Source organism: Pteronotus mesoamericanus, unplaced genomic scaffold (genome assembly GCF_021234165.1).
Source record: "Pteronotus mesoamericanus isolate MK-2021 breed Mesoamerican mustached bat unplaced genomic scaffold, CSHL_Meso_final contig_20, whole genome shotgun sequence".
Lineage (NCBI taxonomy): Eukaryota > Metazoa > Chordata > Mammalia > Chiroptera > Mormoopidae > Pteronotus > Pteronotus mesoamericanus.
This window is the reverse complement of record NW_026555085.1, coordinates 89,180,069-89,199,594: the sequence shown is the minus strand read 5'-3', so window position 1 is coordinate 89,199,594 and position 19,526 is coordinate 89,180,069. Positions and strand designations below refer to the sequence as shown.

The window sequence follows — 19,526 nt, the reverse complement described above, 5'->3', positions numbered from 1 at the left end:
TTGTATCATATGCCAGATACTGTTCTAAATATGTCTTTCACTGACCTTAAAAATAACTCAGGTAAGTTAGGTTTTGTTGAGCCCTCTCTTTACATTAGGAAACCAAGATTTTGAGAGCTAATAAAACAAAGTAGTAGGTTCATTGGGAAGTGGTAGATGCAACATTAGAGCCAAGGTCTGTCTGTCTCCACAGCTCAAGCCTTCGACGGCACCTTGTTCCTTTAGGCCTCACACAGGTGAGATCGCCCACAAGGTGAGTCATCCTGGCATTTTGATAACTAACTGTGTTTTATGGGTTCAAGGTTATGTCCATTTTAAATTAAATTCCACTGCAAAATTATTAAGCAAGGCTTCCTTTCACTCTCTGTCAAGTGACAACAAATAAAATTCTTAGACACATCCATAAACCTCACACAAGACAAGTTATATTCGAGAACAACTGCCAATCAATTAATATAGATAGAAGTTTCTTTTTCAGGAAATTATTTGGACTTTTGTTAGCATAAAAGCACTGAATAATCAAACTCTTGCTGTGTCTGTCTCTCTCTCTTTTAAATAAAAGTGGACTATAGCCCTGGCTGGTGGGGCTCCGTGGATTGAGCACTGGCCTGTGAACCAAAATGGTCCCTGGTTGATTCCCAGTCAGGGCACAGGCCTGGGTTGCAGGCCAGGTCCCCAGCAGGGGGCGCGCCAGAGGCAACCATACATTGCTGTTTCTTTCCCTCTCTTTCTCCCTCCCTTCTCCTCTCTAAAAATAAATAAACAAAATATTTTTTAAAGTTAATTTTAAAAAAGTGGACTATAGTTATTACATAGGATTACATTAAAATGAGTATCCACAGGGCAGCTATAAGTCCATACGAAAGACATCCAGCTAACTGCAACTTCAATTTAAAGTTACCATCTGAGAATAAAATTAAGAAAAGTCTCACTTAATCTAATCTAATAGCATTTAATTATGTGAGTAAGTAATTAGAGCATCTTTTGTAGAAGCTACCTATGTTAGGTGGCTCTGAGACTTCCATTCAGTGCCTGGGTGTGGACTGGGACAGCCTGACCAGGGTGCTCCTGGGACAGTGGAAGCTGAAGCCAGATCAACTGAATCACGGCCTCTGCAGAAGGATATGTCAACAGGAGAAAAGTGAACATCATAGTGGGTTGCAGTTCGTGGGTAGAAAAGAGAAGGAATGTGTGTTCAGCTCTGTGCAGAGAACAGGGTCCTCTGGCCGCTCAAGGCAGCATCTGGGTTCACCCCGCAAATCAACCCCTATGGTGCAAAGGGATGCATCACACTGTAGTAATGTGATGGCCTGACACAAGTATCAACCAACTACTTCCTTGATTTGAGTTCACTCAGAAATCTCCTGGCTACCCTTCGTCTTCCTCAAAGTCGGCCTGCTCCTGAGGAGAGCTTCTGCAGGCTCCCGTCTTCCTGACAATCTTTTTGTCATTATAGGTTGCTGAATTATCTTTCTGAACTAAACTTTAATTGGCATACATTCATCTACTGAGAGAAGGATTACCCCAAAATGGACAGACAAAACTGAGTGTCTGGATTTTGATTCTTTGCTATAATGACACTTGAATACTGTCTTAGCACAATGGGACATTCGGAAATGGCCACCTTACTGTCTTTCGATTGCTGTGGAGATAGGACAGGAAGAAGGTTAAGGTTTTCTGTTTTGTTCAGTTTAGATTATAGGCACAAACAAACTAGGAAAATATGTAGCAAGTTTTGTACATAGTTTGCAACAGGAAAAGAACTTTTGGAGAGGTTGGTGAACTTTTTTAGTGTCATATCAACTATGTATAAATCCTTCCTTCTTTTTTCCTCTGTGCACAATTTACCCTCTAAATTTAGAGAATGAAACATCTGTAAATGAGAATACATTTGCCAACATAATTGTGGTTCTTTCCCAAATATGAGTAGTTGTGTGAAGGCTTTTCTAATACCTTTCTGGGTTGTTTTTTTTTAATTATAAAAGTAATAAATGTTCATTGTGGAAATTTGTGTGGCCATTCATTTCTGCCTTTTAAATTATCCCATCATGATCTATGCTGTGTAAATAAAGCAGAAAGAGTCAACAAGCAAACCGTCATCTTTGGAACCGAAAGGGCTCATGGAGGCCTGTCTCAGCCTGAGCCTCAGCTGCGGGTCTTTGGACAGCAAGCCCTTGGCATCTGGTCTACCTAAATTCCTTGCTCATCTGCTTAGACCACCCCTTAGAACTGTTAACCAATATGGATTGTTTTGTTTGTTTTTTGGTGGCTGAAGGACCTTCTAATCAATTAAGAGCCAGGATGTTATACTAAACTATTTAGTTTGAAGACCAGCAGTTCAGGAAGGTGCCAAGACTGGGGAGAAATATGTTTTGATGCTGAGGTGCAAAAAGAGCCAGGGGACCCAAAGAAAATCTCCTGTGGGTGGATATTTGTTTTCTCCTAGGACTTTTTTTCTCCTCCCTTGCTACCCTCTTGAGACTCTTCAAGTGCAAGTGTTCATCGAACACCACTGGCCAGGCCCACCATGGTGGGCATCATTCTCCAGGGGGACTGGGGCAAAGCAAGAACCAGCTGTTACAGCCAGGGTGGCGGCAGCGTTCCCACCCTCAGTACCCCAGGGCTCCTGCCACAGTTTGCAGGGGCCAGTGAGCTTCCTACTGTCTGCTGCCTCTTGTTTACATAAGGTCCCCTTTCAGGTACATGAAATGATATAATTGTGTCAACACAGTGGCTGGCCATAGCACTCGCTAAATATGAACTAAATGTGCTAGAAAGGAAGTTTCCTCTCCAATGTTCTGGCTTGCCTCACTTTTCAAGATTAAGTGTATAGAAGTTCCCCTGCATATCCTGCAACATAATATAGAAGACACTTACCCAAACAGGCAAGGTTATTTACAGGAAGCCTTCGCTGAGCAACACTGAGGCCTGTGAGGTGAGACCACTTTCGACGCTGACCACCTCAAGTCCTTGTTGATAATAGGTAAGAGGGTAAAATATGAATTTATAAAGGAGAGATCTGAATAAAAACCCTCTTGATATGGCAGAAGGAAGTGGCTTTCAGGAAGGAATACTTGGTAAAATATCTCACTAGGTAGGCGCAGTTCATTTGTTAGGATACCCATGCAGGATGTATTGGATCATTTCTTGCCAAAAATATTCCTTGGCAATCACGCAGCTATGAACCATGCCTTCTCGGAAGCCCAGGGGTGATTTAGAGATGACATCTGATACATTTAGTAACCACTTCAAAAAACGTAGTTACTTCTACTGATAAGACCTTATTTTCACATATTAAAAATAAGCATATTGGGGAAATATGTGGGAAGTTAAATCTGTATTGAATTGTTGAAACGAGAAGACAACACCGGAAAGATTTTCCTTTCTTGCCAAAATGTGTATTTTGCAGACCTGCCTGTAAAACTGCATAAAACCACTGGCTGTATAGTGCCAAATAATACATCAAAGGGAAACAACAGTGAGCACAATGAAGAGTCTTTTGTTAAATAGCTTCAAGGAAACAACTTCACTGACTTTTGATCCAGATCCTGCATAACTCCCTTTCATATTTGGATGCATTTTCCTAAATTGGAAATTGTGGTCAGCTCAGACTCCATGTACAAAGCTGAATATGTCTATCAGGTGAATGAGGAAAAGCCAACAGTACTTGCTATGAGCAAGGACTCCATTAGTCAGCATTTGGCTTCAAGTCCTGATTGTCCCACTTGCTAAGTGTTAAAAAGTTTACAGTACTTGCTATGAGCAAGGACTCCATTAGTCAGCATTTGGCTTCAAGTCCTGCTCGTCCCACTTGCTAAGTGTGGACCTCAGGCAAGTGACCTGAAAAGTGGGAACCCCACCTTAGAAACTAAAGTGGAAGCATCTTCTGCGAAGTGGGAAGGATAGAAAGTCCTACCTGCTGGAGCAATAAGAATTACATAATTAGAATAAAGCTTTGAGCAGCGTCTGGCCCACTGTCATATGTAGCAAAAGTCAGCTCTCCTTATTAGCTCTCTCAGCCTCTTGAGTTGTTTATGGGTTTTGCCACAATGGAAGGGGAGATGGAGAAATGTCTCAGAGTAAGTGGAACTGCTCATCCACAGGCTGGACCCAATAAGGAAGGTGACAGCAACCACCTCTGGGCATGAGGTGTCTTCATCAGCACTCTAAGGTAATGTGGTGGGGAAAGGCACAGGTAGTATTTCTAATATTTCAGACAACAATGTTATTACAGCAATGAATCTCAGAGCTGTTTTCCTTTGTTGACTCATTCTGGCAGCGATCTCCTGGGCATGTGTGTGCTCATGTGATGCTCTCGGCATAGGAGCCCTGAGGCTTCTTTCTGTCTAGTTATTTGTGTTTGTATGAAGGTGGTCATTCTAATCTTGTAGTTGATTTTTAAGGTGAAACAAAGGAGAGAGGCCCTGCTAAGATTACACGGCGAGGTTATAAAGTTAACCACAGGAAATTCCTCTCCATGGGTGCCTTCCAATTCCAGCACACCTCTAATTTATGCTTGGGATCTTCCTTGTTTGACATCCCTCCCCTGTCTCGCCTTGGAGACCGATGAGCAAGTTGGTAAAGAAGCAAAGAAGTGGACTGGACAGAAAGACACCATGACCCCTCTGTGACACAGCTCCCTTCATTTTCCTTATGTGGCCATAAACTCTGCCAGCACAAGCCCAAGTCCTAGCACACGGTTGTCCCCATGCATAAATGAAGCACAGACCTAACCCAAAGGCAAACGGGCATTTGGAGGGGAAGCTTCTTAGAATGTTACTCTTCCAAGGAGCTGAGGAGACAGAGCACTGGGCTGGCAGGGCTGCCTGTGAAGTTTGGCCACACACATCCTTCCCCTCACTGCCTCCCGTCTCCTCTCCTCGTCGGCTCACCTTCCCACCTGCGTCTCTGGGACATAACCCCCAGATATGTCAGAATTATGCTGCAACTTTTTTTCCCCGCATAAAAAAGGCATGATGAATGGAAGTCCTACCCAGGACTGACTGGCAAATCATCAGCATGGTGACTGCCTGGGCACAGCTAACATCTGATAAATGTTGTGTAGGTGGAAAGTCCACTAACTCCTTCCTTGGGGCGAAACGTTCCTTCTGATGTCGGCTGATATAACGCAGCACAATCTGATCCAACAAAACAGGTAAGAGTTACCTCAAAATGCCCACAGGAACTGTAGTAATTTCAAGAACACCCACATGGCAAAAGTGTTGCCTTTTTTTTACATAGGAGGAGATGATTGGGGTAGAAGGATGGGCGGGGGGAGGTAAAAGAGGCAGGCAGCAATAGGTAAAGAGACAAAGATAGTGAGATAGGGAGGAAGAGAGATGTGCAGAGAAGGAAGGAGAACAACGAAGAGTGTTCCTTTTTCTCTTTTCTACTTTTTTAACCAAAACTAATGATGCATCTTGTTCCTGGTCCCTAAACAAGGGCATACAAAAAGTCCTGGTTTGGGGGTCATGTTTTAGAGAACCAGAACCATATGTCTATTTTATAATATGTATCACATTATTCATGTTACTGAAGATCAATTCTACCCTTTCTTGACCACATGGCTTATATATATATATTTCATTTATGGATATAAATATGGAAAGAAGCTATCTTCATTTTCTGAGATATTTTTGTGGCCTTTTGCCCAGAGAGAATGGTAATTCTGTAAAATGATACACAGGCAAGATAATTCTCTACTATTTCTAGGGGACTATGAAAGGAAGATTTTACTCATTGAACCCGCCTGTCTGCATATCTGAGCTTGTGGTTTATCACGGCTACCTCAAACAAATTTCATGTATTCAGAAATGGAACATATACCATTTGGTCAATGGTGTAACATTTCTGACTTTATTTGAGAACTTCTCCAAATATCAGATTTAGATAGTTGTTTATGATAATACTGGTGAAAAAGCACAAAAACAGTATTGGCAGAGAGTAAGGGGAAAGGTGTACCTTTCGTGGCTAGAATAGCAAGTGTCTGTGACTATTCTCATAGTTTATGGTATCTATTTTTCATATTAACCCAGATAAACAGTGTTACCTAAAATCTTTTAAGTTTTTACTTATTTTATGTTTAATTGTTATTTTCAAAACTTGTTTACCTACATTTCCTGAAACCCCTGATTTTGTTTGGGACCAATGTGCCAGCCAATAAGGACAAATCATAGTTGGTTTAAGCCCCGACAGTAACCTCATTCCCTTTGCAGCTACTTGCTGTCCCAGTCTCCCGTGCACCTTGTTCTACCAAAGCGACAGTCCTCACCAAGGAGATCTACGGGGAGTCTGCTGGCAGAGCTTCTAGGAAAGATTCTTTCACCTGATGACGAGAAAAACACAGGGGGAGAGCAACCTAAAGAACTTCTTCCTCTTCCTGCCTTGAACATGGCTGTGAAAAATGTGAAGCTTGGTGTTTATCAACCCTTTTGAGATGGTAGGTGGCAAGTCCAAGGACAAAAAATTAATACCTGGTGATAGAAAATAGAAAATGTCTAAATCTCAAATGACAATACTGAGCAATATCACTCTGAAACTACCTGCTTACAGGCTTCTTGTCTTGTGAGATATTAAATATCTTTATTGCTTAAGTCACAGCTGGTTGGATATTCACTCAGCAAATACTGAATTATTCAGACATTCCTCCTGATGCTTGGGCTGCAGCAGTATATCAAATATACAGCCTCCCTGGCTTCAGAGGGAATGTATCAAGTCAGAGCACACACACCCTACAGAAACAAAAACTTAACATGGAATGTGCCAGTGAGTGGTAATCATTATGTAGAATATGAAACAAGGTAGGTGATAAAGAATAATGGGAGGCTAATTCCTATTGGTTATTTGTGGAAGCCTTTCTAAGGAGTAAGCATCCGAGCAGAGACTTGAATAAAGTGAAAAAGTGAGTCAGGTGGATATCTGGGTACACTGTGCCTTACAGGCGAAAGTGCCGTTAACTTAAACATCCAATAAGTTTTTAGTCGTTCTTCAAAACAGAGCTCACATATCGTCATTTCCAGGACCTCCCACTCACTAAAATTAATCCCTTCCTCTTCTGGGCTACTCTGTGCCTTAGATATATATTATTAGGCTTATCAATCCCTCTTCTATTTTTTATTAATTTATTTTTCTTTTTTAGAGAGAAGGGAAGGGAGGGAGGAAGAGAGGAAGAGAAACATTGATTGGTTGGCTTCCATAAGTACCCTGACCAGAGACCAAACCCATAACCCAGGCATATGCCCTGACTGGGAATCTTACCATGACCTTTTGGTTTGTGGGATGATGTCCAAACAATTGAGCCAAACTAGCCAGGGCCATCATGTCCTTTTTTAATTTACTAGTTACACAGCTTATAAAAATCACCTTTTCTAAACTGCAAGACCCGTGAAGGACAAGATCAATCCTTAGTCTCTACTATTTTGGCTTCTAGCACTAAGTGCTTGCTGTGTAGTAGACTTTTCAATTTTGACTGTTCTGGATAGAAAAGTGTGATTTTCACTGTAGTGTGATTAATAATGAACACTTACAATAAAATGTTTTTGAAGCGAGATTGTGTTTAGTGTTGAAGAAACTTGTCTTGCAAGCATTGAGAAAGCTGACTATGATGACTTAGCATGACTGTGTACAAACTAAGTAGGTCACCTAGGCAGAAAATCTTTAGGAGATTTAAAAAATTTAGGAGAAAGGAATATATAAAGATGGTTGAGAAGCAACTGGTTCCTTATCAGCTATATCTGTCTAATCACATTATGTCCTTGGTCTTTTGAAAAGTCTATCAAAAAATTAATTGTAAGACCACCCACCTAGGTTAGGTAAGTACAGTCTTCTGAACATTTCTCTTGGTCGGGGAGAAAAAGGCTCATTACGTTTATTGATCTTGAATGAATCCTCATCTGTAAATCTTCCCTTTTAGGCAACTCAATCACACTCATTTCAGTTCAGAGGGGAAGCATATTGTTGACTCAATTCTAAATGAACTGGGTTTTGCCATAAAATAAAACTTAACAGATACTGTATTTTTAACTTCAAAGGTGACTAGAAAGGAAAAGGGCATGTGAGAAACTTAAAATATCAGAGAAGGCTAAAAGAAAATTTAAAAAAGAATTTGATTGTAGGAGCCTGTGTAAAAATTTAATAAAGAGAGGATCAGTGGATATTAGCTGTATTTTAAAATTAAATCTACAGTTTGTAGAATAAAGTAAATGATGTGCTTTTTAAAAATTTCCCCCTTAATATCAAAACAAAAGGAAGACAGATTTCCGGTCAAAATGGCTACGTAGGTAAACACAACTCACCTCCTCAAACAGTCACATCAAAATTGCAACTACAGTACAGAACAACCATCACTCAGAACAGTCAGAAATCAAGTTGAATGGAAGTCTGACAACTAAGGAATTAAAGAAACAACATCCAACTAGACTGATAGGAGCGGAGGAGATGTGAAATGGGCTGGTCCCATATCCATGTGTGGCGGATAAAAATTTGGAAGCGGTATCTTGGGAGCAAGGAGTCTCAGCCCCACACCAGGTCCCCCAGCCCAGTGTTTCAGTGTCAGAAAGATAAGCCTCCACAACTTCTGGCTGCAAAAACCAGTGAGGATTGAGTAGGTAGAAGAAACTTCTGGAGTCGCAAGTATTCCCCTAAAAATGAACTTACCCAGACTCATTCCCTCTTAACTCCAGCACTGGGGTAGCAGTTTGAAAGGCACCAGTGGCATACAAGGAGGAAATGAAAGGTCTGGCATCAAGACGGGAGCCACGGGACAGGTTTCTTTCTGACAGAAAGGCAGCAGAGGGCATTGTCCCTTTTCCGAGCCCTCCCCGCACAGAGCCACACAGCCACAGAGCTGGCAGTTGGGTGCCATAACTGAGGCTCCATCAACCTGGCTAACACTGTCTGCCCCACCCTGGAGATCCCCTGAGGTTCTGTCCCACCCAACTTACGGGCCACTCAAACTGTTAACCATGATCTTTCCATATGAATGACTGGTTTTGGCTCATGCTTCACAACTTCTTAAATCCTATCAAACAAGCAACAGCAAGCCTCAGTAATCCCTCAGTCCAAGTACCTCTTGCTAAGTGGACCCGGCACTAGCAGCATCCAGCCTAGATTCACAGTTTGGCTTTGCCTGGAAATCTTCAAGCCCAGTACAAGTAGCAACCATCTCAGATTGCTTTACAACACGTGCAAGGTGGCCAAAGGGGAAAAATTGGGACAATGTAATAGCATAACCAATAAAATATAATTTAAAAAAAAAAGAAAAAACACAAAAGGAAAGATTTTTGCTTTTATTTACAATCTCAAATAGAATCAAATTCCCTTCCCTTGTGTTATATTAACAGACATTAATATTAGCAATTGATATTACTTAATATGTTTTCTTTACATTTAAATCAATCTTTTACTTTTAAAAATCAGAAATAAAAATAATATATTTTAAATTGTAGGGGTATGAAGATCTAAATGTATATGCACCAAATTTTTTTTCTTAAGGATGGCTTAGAGTTAGCTAGTGTGTCAGTAAATGAAGATTTTTCAAGAAACATTTTTAAAAAGATAGTTCCTAGATGCATTTTCTTTGAGTTTGCATTTGAGATTTCAAATTCCATTTTCCATATGTTTCCGAAGGAAGCAGGTACCATACGTACAGTCCCCATCACAAGAATGAAAACAAGTTTTAAAGGATTCTAGAATAGATTGGTGCATATAAAATATTACTAAGTCTTTAGAAAAACATGATTATAATGCCAAAAATGGTTCACTAAGAACCAAATTTCAAAAAAGTTCATCCTGGTACATGCTGATTTGTTTCTTCTATACTAGATGCTCATCACAGGTTAGAACATATCCAAACTTCTAGGACCTTCCCAGACGCAATCCCTCTTTATTAAAGGAGGGGCATTCTCCACCTTCACCCTGAGTGGGTGAAGGATAGATTAGCAGCAGCCAGCATCTGGTCTAGAGCAACCAAGTAGCACCAGGGACACAGGTATACTGGGGAGGTGATGAGATTGGATTACACGTATTACGCAAGCTGAGCAGCTGTAATTGAATGGGATGCATAGACTTGAATTAATGGAAAACATACGACCATTGTGTTTAAAAGGACTGTGTAGGATAGCAGCTGGAGACACATGTAGGATTCATCGTACTCATTTTTTTGTTTCTATTCCTCTTTTTCTTCATCATTTTTTTGGTTGAAACCTTAGCCTATTCTCTTAACTAGAAGACTATCTGCCAGCCGAAAAGTCAATGAACTCACAAGAGACAAAAGACATTCTTAGTTTGATTGCTCCTAATAAGCTTCAGTGCTTCCAGACCACATAATGTCATAGAATTGTTTGTAATGCTTCTTTAAAAGGGCGACAGGGCTCAGAAATAAACTGCACATGGTAAGAGGAGCCTCCCACGGGTTATGCCTGAAAAGTGAGTGGCAAGGCTTTGGGAGCGGTGGTGGTTTCCGGCCATTAGCGTTACTAACCAAGGCCAGCTTAGCGTTTATGGGAATCTACTCAAATCAGGATGACACATGCTATGCTCACTCAAGCAACCCTGCCTGATTTCCTCAAGGTTATGCTGAAACAAACTTTATTCCAATTATCTTTGATTGGAATGTTTCATTATTTTTATATATCCTTGAGATAGAGAGAGTCCATGCAGTAGATGCATTAGGGCCATGGGTCATAAAACCATATTGAGTGCTTTGTGCCCGCGTAGAGCAATTACTGTCAACTGTCAATTAACCTGGTTATGGGAGGAAACATTAGAGTAAAAAATACAAATCCTAGAGATGCTACCCATGTCTTTCTTGCTGCCATAGCTGCAGATGAGGTGAGAGAGAGAGAGATCATGGGAGCACCAGAAAAAACTTAGGGTTGAGAGGTCTCCTAAGGAAAATTTGAGCAGAGGCGATAAATTCAGCTGCCACCATGCCCTCTATTTTTGCCCGCTGCCCTTCTGTCCGGCACCAGGAAGCAAAAATAAACATTGCTTTCCCCGCAAACTTCTGGCTGACAAACAAAAGGTATGGGGCAGAGAAAGGCAGCAGAGAGTGGCTGGGGAGGCACTCTGAGAGGTTGGCGGTCACCCGGCAGGCAGAGCCCACGGCCGGGAGGGACCGTAGGCACGTTCCGAGCAGCTCTGCACCTTCCTCCTTAGGAAGCCATGCCCAAGGCTCGGGGGATTTTGACTGTAACCAACATGGTGAAAGATGTTTAATTACAAATGTTATAATTAATCATTTGCTCATATGATAAACATTCTTACACTACAGATTCCTACGTGTGTAACTCTGTGTCCAGCAGGTCCTGGGCATTAGTGCTATTCCCATCTTTCTCACGTAAAAAAAAAAACCCTTCAGGCTGGGTACCTCCCTCCAGGCCAGGAGCCACAGCCACAGTGAACATGATGCCTCTTCAAATGATTCCTCACGGCATTGCTCCAGGAAAGGTTCACATTTTAATAAGGAAGAAAGATAAAACCTCAGTGGGATTCCAGGCCCCACTGAGCAGCTGGGGGCTCTGAGGGGAGATACAAAAGGGGCAGGAGACAGGTCTAAGGTCACAGCAAAGAAAGAGAGCTAGGAAATGGTCCTGGGGAAAGGAAGGCAAAAGAAACGATAAAATTATAGGTTTTGATGAAGAAAATATTTTATGTTTATTAAAAAAGAGACAATAGATCCAAAATGAAGTCACTTGTGCTAGGCCCCAGGTCAGCAAACCACGATTTAACACTTAGGCTAGCTGTAGTTTCCACTTGCCAGGAATGTAACTTTTAACCAGTTAATGTGAAATGACTTGGTCGACATTAAAGAGATAACCCAGCCTATAAGCTCCTTCTGTTCCCCTTAGGAGGGCAGCCTGGCCTGAAACAACACATTCTTTGCAAATAATTTCTTTTTCTGACCCCTTTATGCCTTTCAAAAACCTTTCTTTTTCTATAGTTCTGTGGAGCTCCTTTCTGTTTGCTAGAGAGGATGCTGCCCAATTCACGAATCACTGAATAAAGCCAATTTGATCCCTAACATCACCAGGTTAATTTTTGTTATTTAACAGGTTAAAATGTGAATAAAAAGCTAAGTTCATATCCTCTGTTAATACAATTTGGCAATAAAATTAATGGGGCCTAGGAAGAAGCCATTTGCCAGTGTTTGCCTCAAAATGAATTTGTGTGTGTTAGAGTGAGAAATCTGGTAGAAATTGGATAAATACGTATAAAAAGTCAAATGAAAGAGTAAGCGAGAAACAGTGGAAAACATACAGAGATTTCTGGAGATTACTGGCCAGGATTCCTCTTAATATTTAAGGTGGGGCGTGGGGAGAAAGAGAGGAAGGGAGAAAGGGAGGGAGCGAAGAAAAAAAATGTAACACAGAAAGCTAAGCATAGTGACTGCAAAATGGTAAGTGACTCATAAAAACAGGGAAGATGATGAAAAATGTAAATATTGACTATAAAATGTCAGGGGGCAAGAAAAAATTGAGTGAAAGAAATCAGTGAAGCTGCACCTCTCTGAGGGATTATTTGTCTGTCAATCTTTCTATGATGCTAATCAGGTAGGAAAGGTGCATACATATGTAATGAAGATGTGATGTTACAACTTCTGGTTTAAAAAGGGGAGAGATATTAAAGGTATTGTTGTTTGTCCCTCTTTCAAGACACAAAGAAAACAACAAAAATGGTGAAACATGCGGGGAAATATCAGATGTAATCAAGTAAGGAATCAAACAAAAAGTCCCTCATTCTTTTTACAAACCAAGAAGTATACAGGGAATAAATACCTGTACTTGACAAATATCTCAAGTCTCAAGCAGATGCAAAAAGTTTCTGGCCAAAGTAACATTCAAACGGCTACAGAGCATATGCAATGAGCCTCTGATGAGAGTGACGAGACTCACAATCTAAGTCCTAGAGGCACAGCTTGACATCACATAACAGAAGGAGAGGCAGAGCTAATCAAAAACATGTTAATATTGCATTCCTATTTACTTTGGTATTGTGTTACTATTGTATTCCTCCTAGCCAGGGAAGAATTCCAGAGGCAATGACATGTCTATAGAAATACCAAGGGAGTGAGGGATAAAAAGAAGCAAAAAAGCATTCGGACTTAAGTAACTCTTTTATGCAGGAAGTATATGTTTTTATACCTTATGCCAATGGCAATTTTCTCTTAGATGGCTATTTTGATAGAAAGCATTAGAATTTTATAAGGCAAGTCCAAAGAAGGAAATATTAAATAATACATAAAACATGGAACTCTGTTATGTTAAGCAATAGAATTTGAGTGATTTGCTAGATAGCTTCGATCTGAGCACCCGTTTCGGTTTTCAGGGGGTAGGAATGAGAAGAGGAGTGTGACCAGATTACAATAAACCTCCTGCATTGTTAAGAGCTAAGGGCTCTTTTCTCTAGGGACATACAACTCAATCCCTAAAAGAAGCAATTCAGTGATAGTCTGGGCGCTTACTACTGTATTTTGCCAAGTATCATGTGCACATTTTGCCTAAATTTTTGAGGGAAAAATAAGGATGTCCGTTATTTCAGGTACATGGGGTAGTACCTGGAATACCTTGTATCTGTTCTTGTATTTATTACACAAAATTTCTTATATCATGATATGTTCAAAAACAAATGCTGAAGTTCCTTTATAATACAAAAAGCAGGTACCTAAATATAAATAAATAAACAATTGAATTCAAAAATTAAAGTGAAAGGTATTTCTCCTGATAGTGTGGGTGCCCATTAAACATGGCAAAAATTAGTCTTAGAACAAGCATGTTGACCTTCCACCAGCTATAGATCTGGAAAATATGAACATGAGCCATCGGGAGGATTTGAAAACAACTTTTGACTCTTGCTGCATTGGGCCTTGGATGTGGGGCATGTAGCCTAGTTCACTTGGGTGTCTGTTATTCTCAGAAATCAGCTGTCAAATGAAAGATCTGAATTTGAGTTAGGCAATATACTCTAACTTGCACTCACAATTTGAGATTTATGAGTTCTCTCATCTCCTGGCTACACACAGGTAAAAAAAAAAATCTATAGAATCTCATAGGTCCCTGGTCCTTTAAAGAAATATGGTTTATGTTTCAGACAGACCTAAACATTAAACAACATTTACTTAAGAGATACTGGCTAGTGGCACAATTGGGTAACTGTAGAAACATAAATTAATGCTGATCTCACCCCTCTCAAGTTCAAAAACACTAGGATGATCATAGACCCAAGAGCCATACATTTCAAGTTTGGGCAGTTTAGGAAACTGTTGAATTGTGCCCCCTCCCCACCACCCCCACCCCTAATTTTTATGTTGAAGTCCTAATCTCATAGTACCTCAGACTATATTTAGAGGTAGGGCCTTTAAAAAGGAAATTAAGGTTAAATGAGGTCACTGAGGGGGGGCGGGGGCACTTATCCAATATGTGCCTGTAGAGGCCACTTATAAGCCAAGGAGAGAGGCCTCAGAGAAATCAAGCCTTGATCTCAGAGTGCTAGCCTCCAGAACTGCAAGAAAATAAATTTCTGTTGTTTAAGCCACCAGTCTGTGGTGCTGTGTGATGGCAGTTAGAGCAAACTCATCTTGTAACCTCCTATTACGAGTCTTTTCTCTCAGAAGTCTGAAATAAGACCCAAGTTTCTTTGTGCCTAAATGCATTCTACATCATACTCACAATCCCAACAGGAAAGGCCAACACAGCTAACATCCAGTCCCGAAGAGAGATGAGCTTCCTGAGCTGTCTCTCCTGTTCTTGGTTCCCACTTCCTCTAGTCAGAAGACTAGAAAGGTCAGTCAGCACGCAGATGCCAAAAAAGACAGCCTGGATTACCTGGAGGGAGACAACAGCTGGTATTAGTCCATGCCCTACAGAGGCCCAAGCAGTACGACAGCAAATCAGCTACATGTTTACAACACAATTCACGATACGAGAAGATCAGGAGCACATTTAAAGAGCTGGCCATAAACATAAAACAAGGAGGAAGATAGGTGAGAAAATTCCTCTTAAGAACATTACTCCCATTTTTGCTCCCCTAACGACAAAGGCATGCACACACATGGTTCAGCAGAAAGGAACATCAATCCTCAAAATGCCATGCCTGTTATTTTAAAAAAATCACATGTGTGGTCTAGTCATATTGACTGGTGGAGTTTAACAAACATTTAAGATGTGCAAAGAGGAGGATCAGGGTAGTCCGAATAATAAATGAGGCAATTTAGTCTGAATGTGAAGGAACCTTTTTATCCTTTAATCTGTTAGATTTAGAAACTTTTACCAAAGGAAGCAGTAGAAAATGTCTAGCCCATGAGTCACAGAGAAATCAACTGAATGCAGTAATCAAGACTGACATGGAACAAACTGTTGTCATGCTGGAACTAAATGAACTCCTCAGGTTTTCGGTGATTATGAACCAAAATCTTTACAAAGCATTGTAAACTTAGATGAGCTAGTTTTTTCACACCATTTTCCCAAAATAAAGTGACGAAATGCACATTCCCAAATCGATTACAAGTTGAATTCCTTACCTTAGCTCTGCTTTGCTTGGACTATCACAGAGAGAAGCACTGAAATGCTACAGCCCAATTATGTGTGAAATTCTTAAAGAGGGGGTAAAGCGCTGATGATCCGGGGCTATGAGTGGCGGTGGGCAGCGTACTTACTGTCATATAGCTTGGCAAACGATCATTAAAATTATGGGAAGGACAGAAAAAATATTCCCTGGGCTCAAAATCACGCCCATTTAGCACCAAGAAGAGATTCAGGGGAATTATTCTGGTTTCTTTTACCAGAAATAATTTTCTGAAGATGTATTTATTTGTAAAAGATAGAATTTTACTCATTACCTGTGTAGAAAACAATTTTTTTCTTGGCAAATTTCCATGCTGGCAGTGGAGAGAATCTGGGAAAGCTCTGTGGTTGGCTTCCCCACTGAGGCACAGAACAAAGCGAAGAAGGAGCCTGAAAATGCCCTGGTTCTACCCCTGAGCATAGCACTGGCATACTTGTGCTGTTATTTGTTTTGTTCAAACTCTTACAAAAGCCACTTTGAAAGTTCCCCATAACAAAGTCTCCATCATTGCACTTAGTTAAATAAACAAAAATCCTGCAATATGTTTATATATAATACACTGGGCTCTTTGGAGCTACCAAATCTTGCTGTTATTAGCCAGCCTTAGCCAGAGTATGTTATATTCTTCCTAATAACTTAGCCTCTCTTTTAGCTTCAGTGACTTGGGTTTATTGGTTTTCTTTCTAGAACCAGAAAAACCAGAATAGGAGAAGCTAAGACTTCTGAAACTGAGCATGGGACAACTGAACAGCTGGCAAGAATTATGTTGTGAAGACCAGAAATAATTTAAATGACTCAGGGAATAATTTTATACTTGGGAACATTTTCCATAGCATATTGTATGACTTTAGGTGTTAGGTCTTTAGGTCAACCCTAGTAGAACTTGAGAAACTGAAGTGGCCATATTCAGGAATATCACACTAATTTGGCCAGAGACCCTATTAAAAGGTTTTCTGCCAAATCAATAATCAGGGAAATGTAAATTTAGATCACAATAAGATTGCATGTCTCATCTATGTAATTATTCATAGTTTAATTCTGATAGTACCAAGGGCTATAAGGATGTGAAACAACTAAAAACCTTATGGTAGGAATGCAAATTAGGACAATCACCTAGAAAAACACTTGGCAATATTTAATAATTTAAAGATGCATATAATCTATTATGTACTGACTTTGCTATGAAGGGTATTCCTTAAAGAAACTCTCCTATACTCGTAGGGGTACTAGTCACATCTATATGAAAGTTAGTTTTAACGGTCATTGCTTTAAACTAGCTGAAGCAATCTAAATGTCTCCCAATAGGTGACTGGATAAATAAATTGTGCTGTATATATTCTTACGATGGAATTCTAAGCACTTGTCAATTTTTCATTCTCACAACAAAACATTAAACAAAAAAGGAAACCAGAAAAAAGCTTCATTTTGAAAGCAAAATAAATTTCAAAAAGTGCAAAGATAATTTTAAGAATTCATGTCTATGAAACAAAATATGAAGAAATGCACGGGAATTAATAACACTGAATTTAGGTTTGAAGATGAAGAGGAGAAATTAGGGAAAGAACATATGGGCCTCAATTTTATTAATGATATTTTATTTCTTAAGTTGATTATGAGGTATATTGAAGTTTATTATATTATTCTCTATATAATTCATTACTATAAAATATGTCCACATAACTTAAAAGGTAAGAAATACCTTTTGGTGTTTATACTTTTGGGATATAGTTGGTTGGTCTCTTTTAATTCCTTTCCTTCCAACTCAGTTACTACTCCTTTTTAAGCCTGGCTAATGACAGTAGGATTTAGTGAGCTGCAAACTGAGTCAAGTGAGTGAATTTTAAAATTCCATGATCAAGTAACTAGCACCAGATTTGCATTTTCACCATAAATAACTAGATATTGGAATTAAATATATAATCAATGTTTTCATATTTTGGACTTTCCTTCTGCAATCAGCCAGAGAAATCTCTTATTTTTCTAATGGGGTCATCTAATGAAGTCAGGTACACCTTGGAATTCTCTCTCTTTCTCTCTCTCTCTTTTTGCCAGATAAAGTAATATAATGACAGGAGTGATTATATTCCCAGGATCTTCCAAAACCCAGTGGAAGGGGACTATATAAGGGTTAGTATCACTGAGGGTCATTTGAGAATTCTACCTACCACAAGCTGTAGGTTAAACAATTTTCAGAATTCACTTGGAATGGAGAGTTATTCAAGTTCTGGCCAATCAAACAGAGAGGCCTTATTGACTACCACAGGTATTCAGTAGAAACCTAAGAAGTTTTATACCTAAATATTGGTGCTAAAGTAGCCTTGCATTAGAAGAAAAAAGAAACCAACAGAATCAAGAGGAAAGGAGGGGAGGCAGGGAAAGGGAAGGGAAGGGTCAAGAAACATGTATAAAGGACCCATGGACAAAGCCAAAATGGGAAAGGATTGAGGGAGGGAGGTGGGGGAGGGGGGCAGGGGAAAGTGCTGGCAGGAAGGTGGAGACAAATATATTTGAACAATAAAAAAAATAAATTAAAAAAATAAAATAAAATAAAATATTTTTATTTTACAAAAATAAATAAAGGCTCCTCTAGACCCACTTCAACAATACCTAAAAACAAACCTCTGCGGTATCAAGCTGATCTATAAGTAACTTAAATGCCTGCAAACACAAAATGCTACAATATTTAAAAGAGGATAATTATTCAACAATACCCAACATTATAATAGCCAATATACACTAAAAAATTATTAGACATGCCAGGAAATAGAAAATCCTTAACCAGGAGAAAACCCATTCAATAAAAACAGATAAATGACAGACCTATTGTAATTGGCAGACAAGAACATTAAACAACTAAATTAAATAACTTCAGGAAGTTAAATGAAAATAAAGAAATAAAAGATATTTTTAAAAAACCCAAATAAAACCTTTAAAAATTAAAAAGACATTATCTAAAATAAAAGTCACCGGATAGAAATAGTAGCATATTAGACACTGCAGAAGGGAAGAATAAAAAACTGAATAGACAGAAACAGAAACTATCCAAAATGAATCAGAGAAACGAAAGTTTAAATTAAAGAACATCCGTGTACTGTCAGAATGTCAAGCAGTCTAATAATATGTGTGCTAAAGTCCTAAAGTAGAAGGGGGGTGGGTCATGTAGAAAAAGCATTTTAAGAAATAATGACTGAAGTTTTTCCAAATTTCAAGAAAAATTTACACCCATAGATTCAAGAAGCTAAACAATGGAATATATACACAGAAAACCACATAAGGAATACTACAAGTCAAATAATGAAAATCTGTGATGAGATATTAAACAATACTAGAAGAGATATATCATATACAGAAAAATAAAGATAAGAAACATACAGACTTTTCATGTAAAACAACACAAGCCAGAAAACTTTGATATCTTTAAAGTCCTCTACTCGGGGAAGAGTGTCAAAGATGCAAGGCCTTTTCAGACAAAAGAAGCTGAGAGGATTCAGGGTCAGTAGACTTTCACTATAAAATAATATTAAAGGAATGGAGAATAGGACACTAGACATAACTTTAAATCTATTCAAAGTCATGACAATTGCTAAAAATAGTAAATATGTGGATAAATATGACAGATCTAACCTCTATTTTATTTTTTTAAAGATAATTGACTAAAGCAAAAATACAATGATATATTGTGAGGTTTTAAACATATTTAGAAATAAAATTATGGCAACAATAGCACAAAGGAGGGAGGAATGAAATATAAACTGCTTTTAAGTTCATAGTTATATATAGTGATATGCCATTATTTGGAAGTGGACAGCGGTAAGTTAAAGACATATACTGTGAACTCCACAGCAACCACTAAAAGAATAAAGTGAAGATCTTTAGCAAGTGTGTTCATTGTCTCTGCTGCATAACAAATTACTACAAACTTAGCGGTTGAAAGCACCAATTTATTAGCTCACAGTTCTGTAGGT

The 19,526-nt window shown here is 39.2% G+C and overlaps 1 protein-coding gene across 2 annotated transcripts in view; it reads right to left on the bottom strand.

Moving 5' to 3' along the window:
- Positions 1–19,526, bottom strand: part of AIG1 (androgen induced 1) — a 216,759-nt gene that overhangs the window by 153,966 nt on the left and 43,267 nt on the right. For both annotated transcript variants that reach the window (XM_054570055.1, XM_054570054.1), the window contains exon 2: positions 14,667–14,822. In XM_054570055.1, the coding sequence (XP_054426030.1) occupies positions 14,667–14,822 (156 nt within the window). The remainder of the gene's footprint in view (positions 1–14,666; positions 14,823–19,526) is intronic.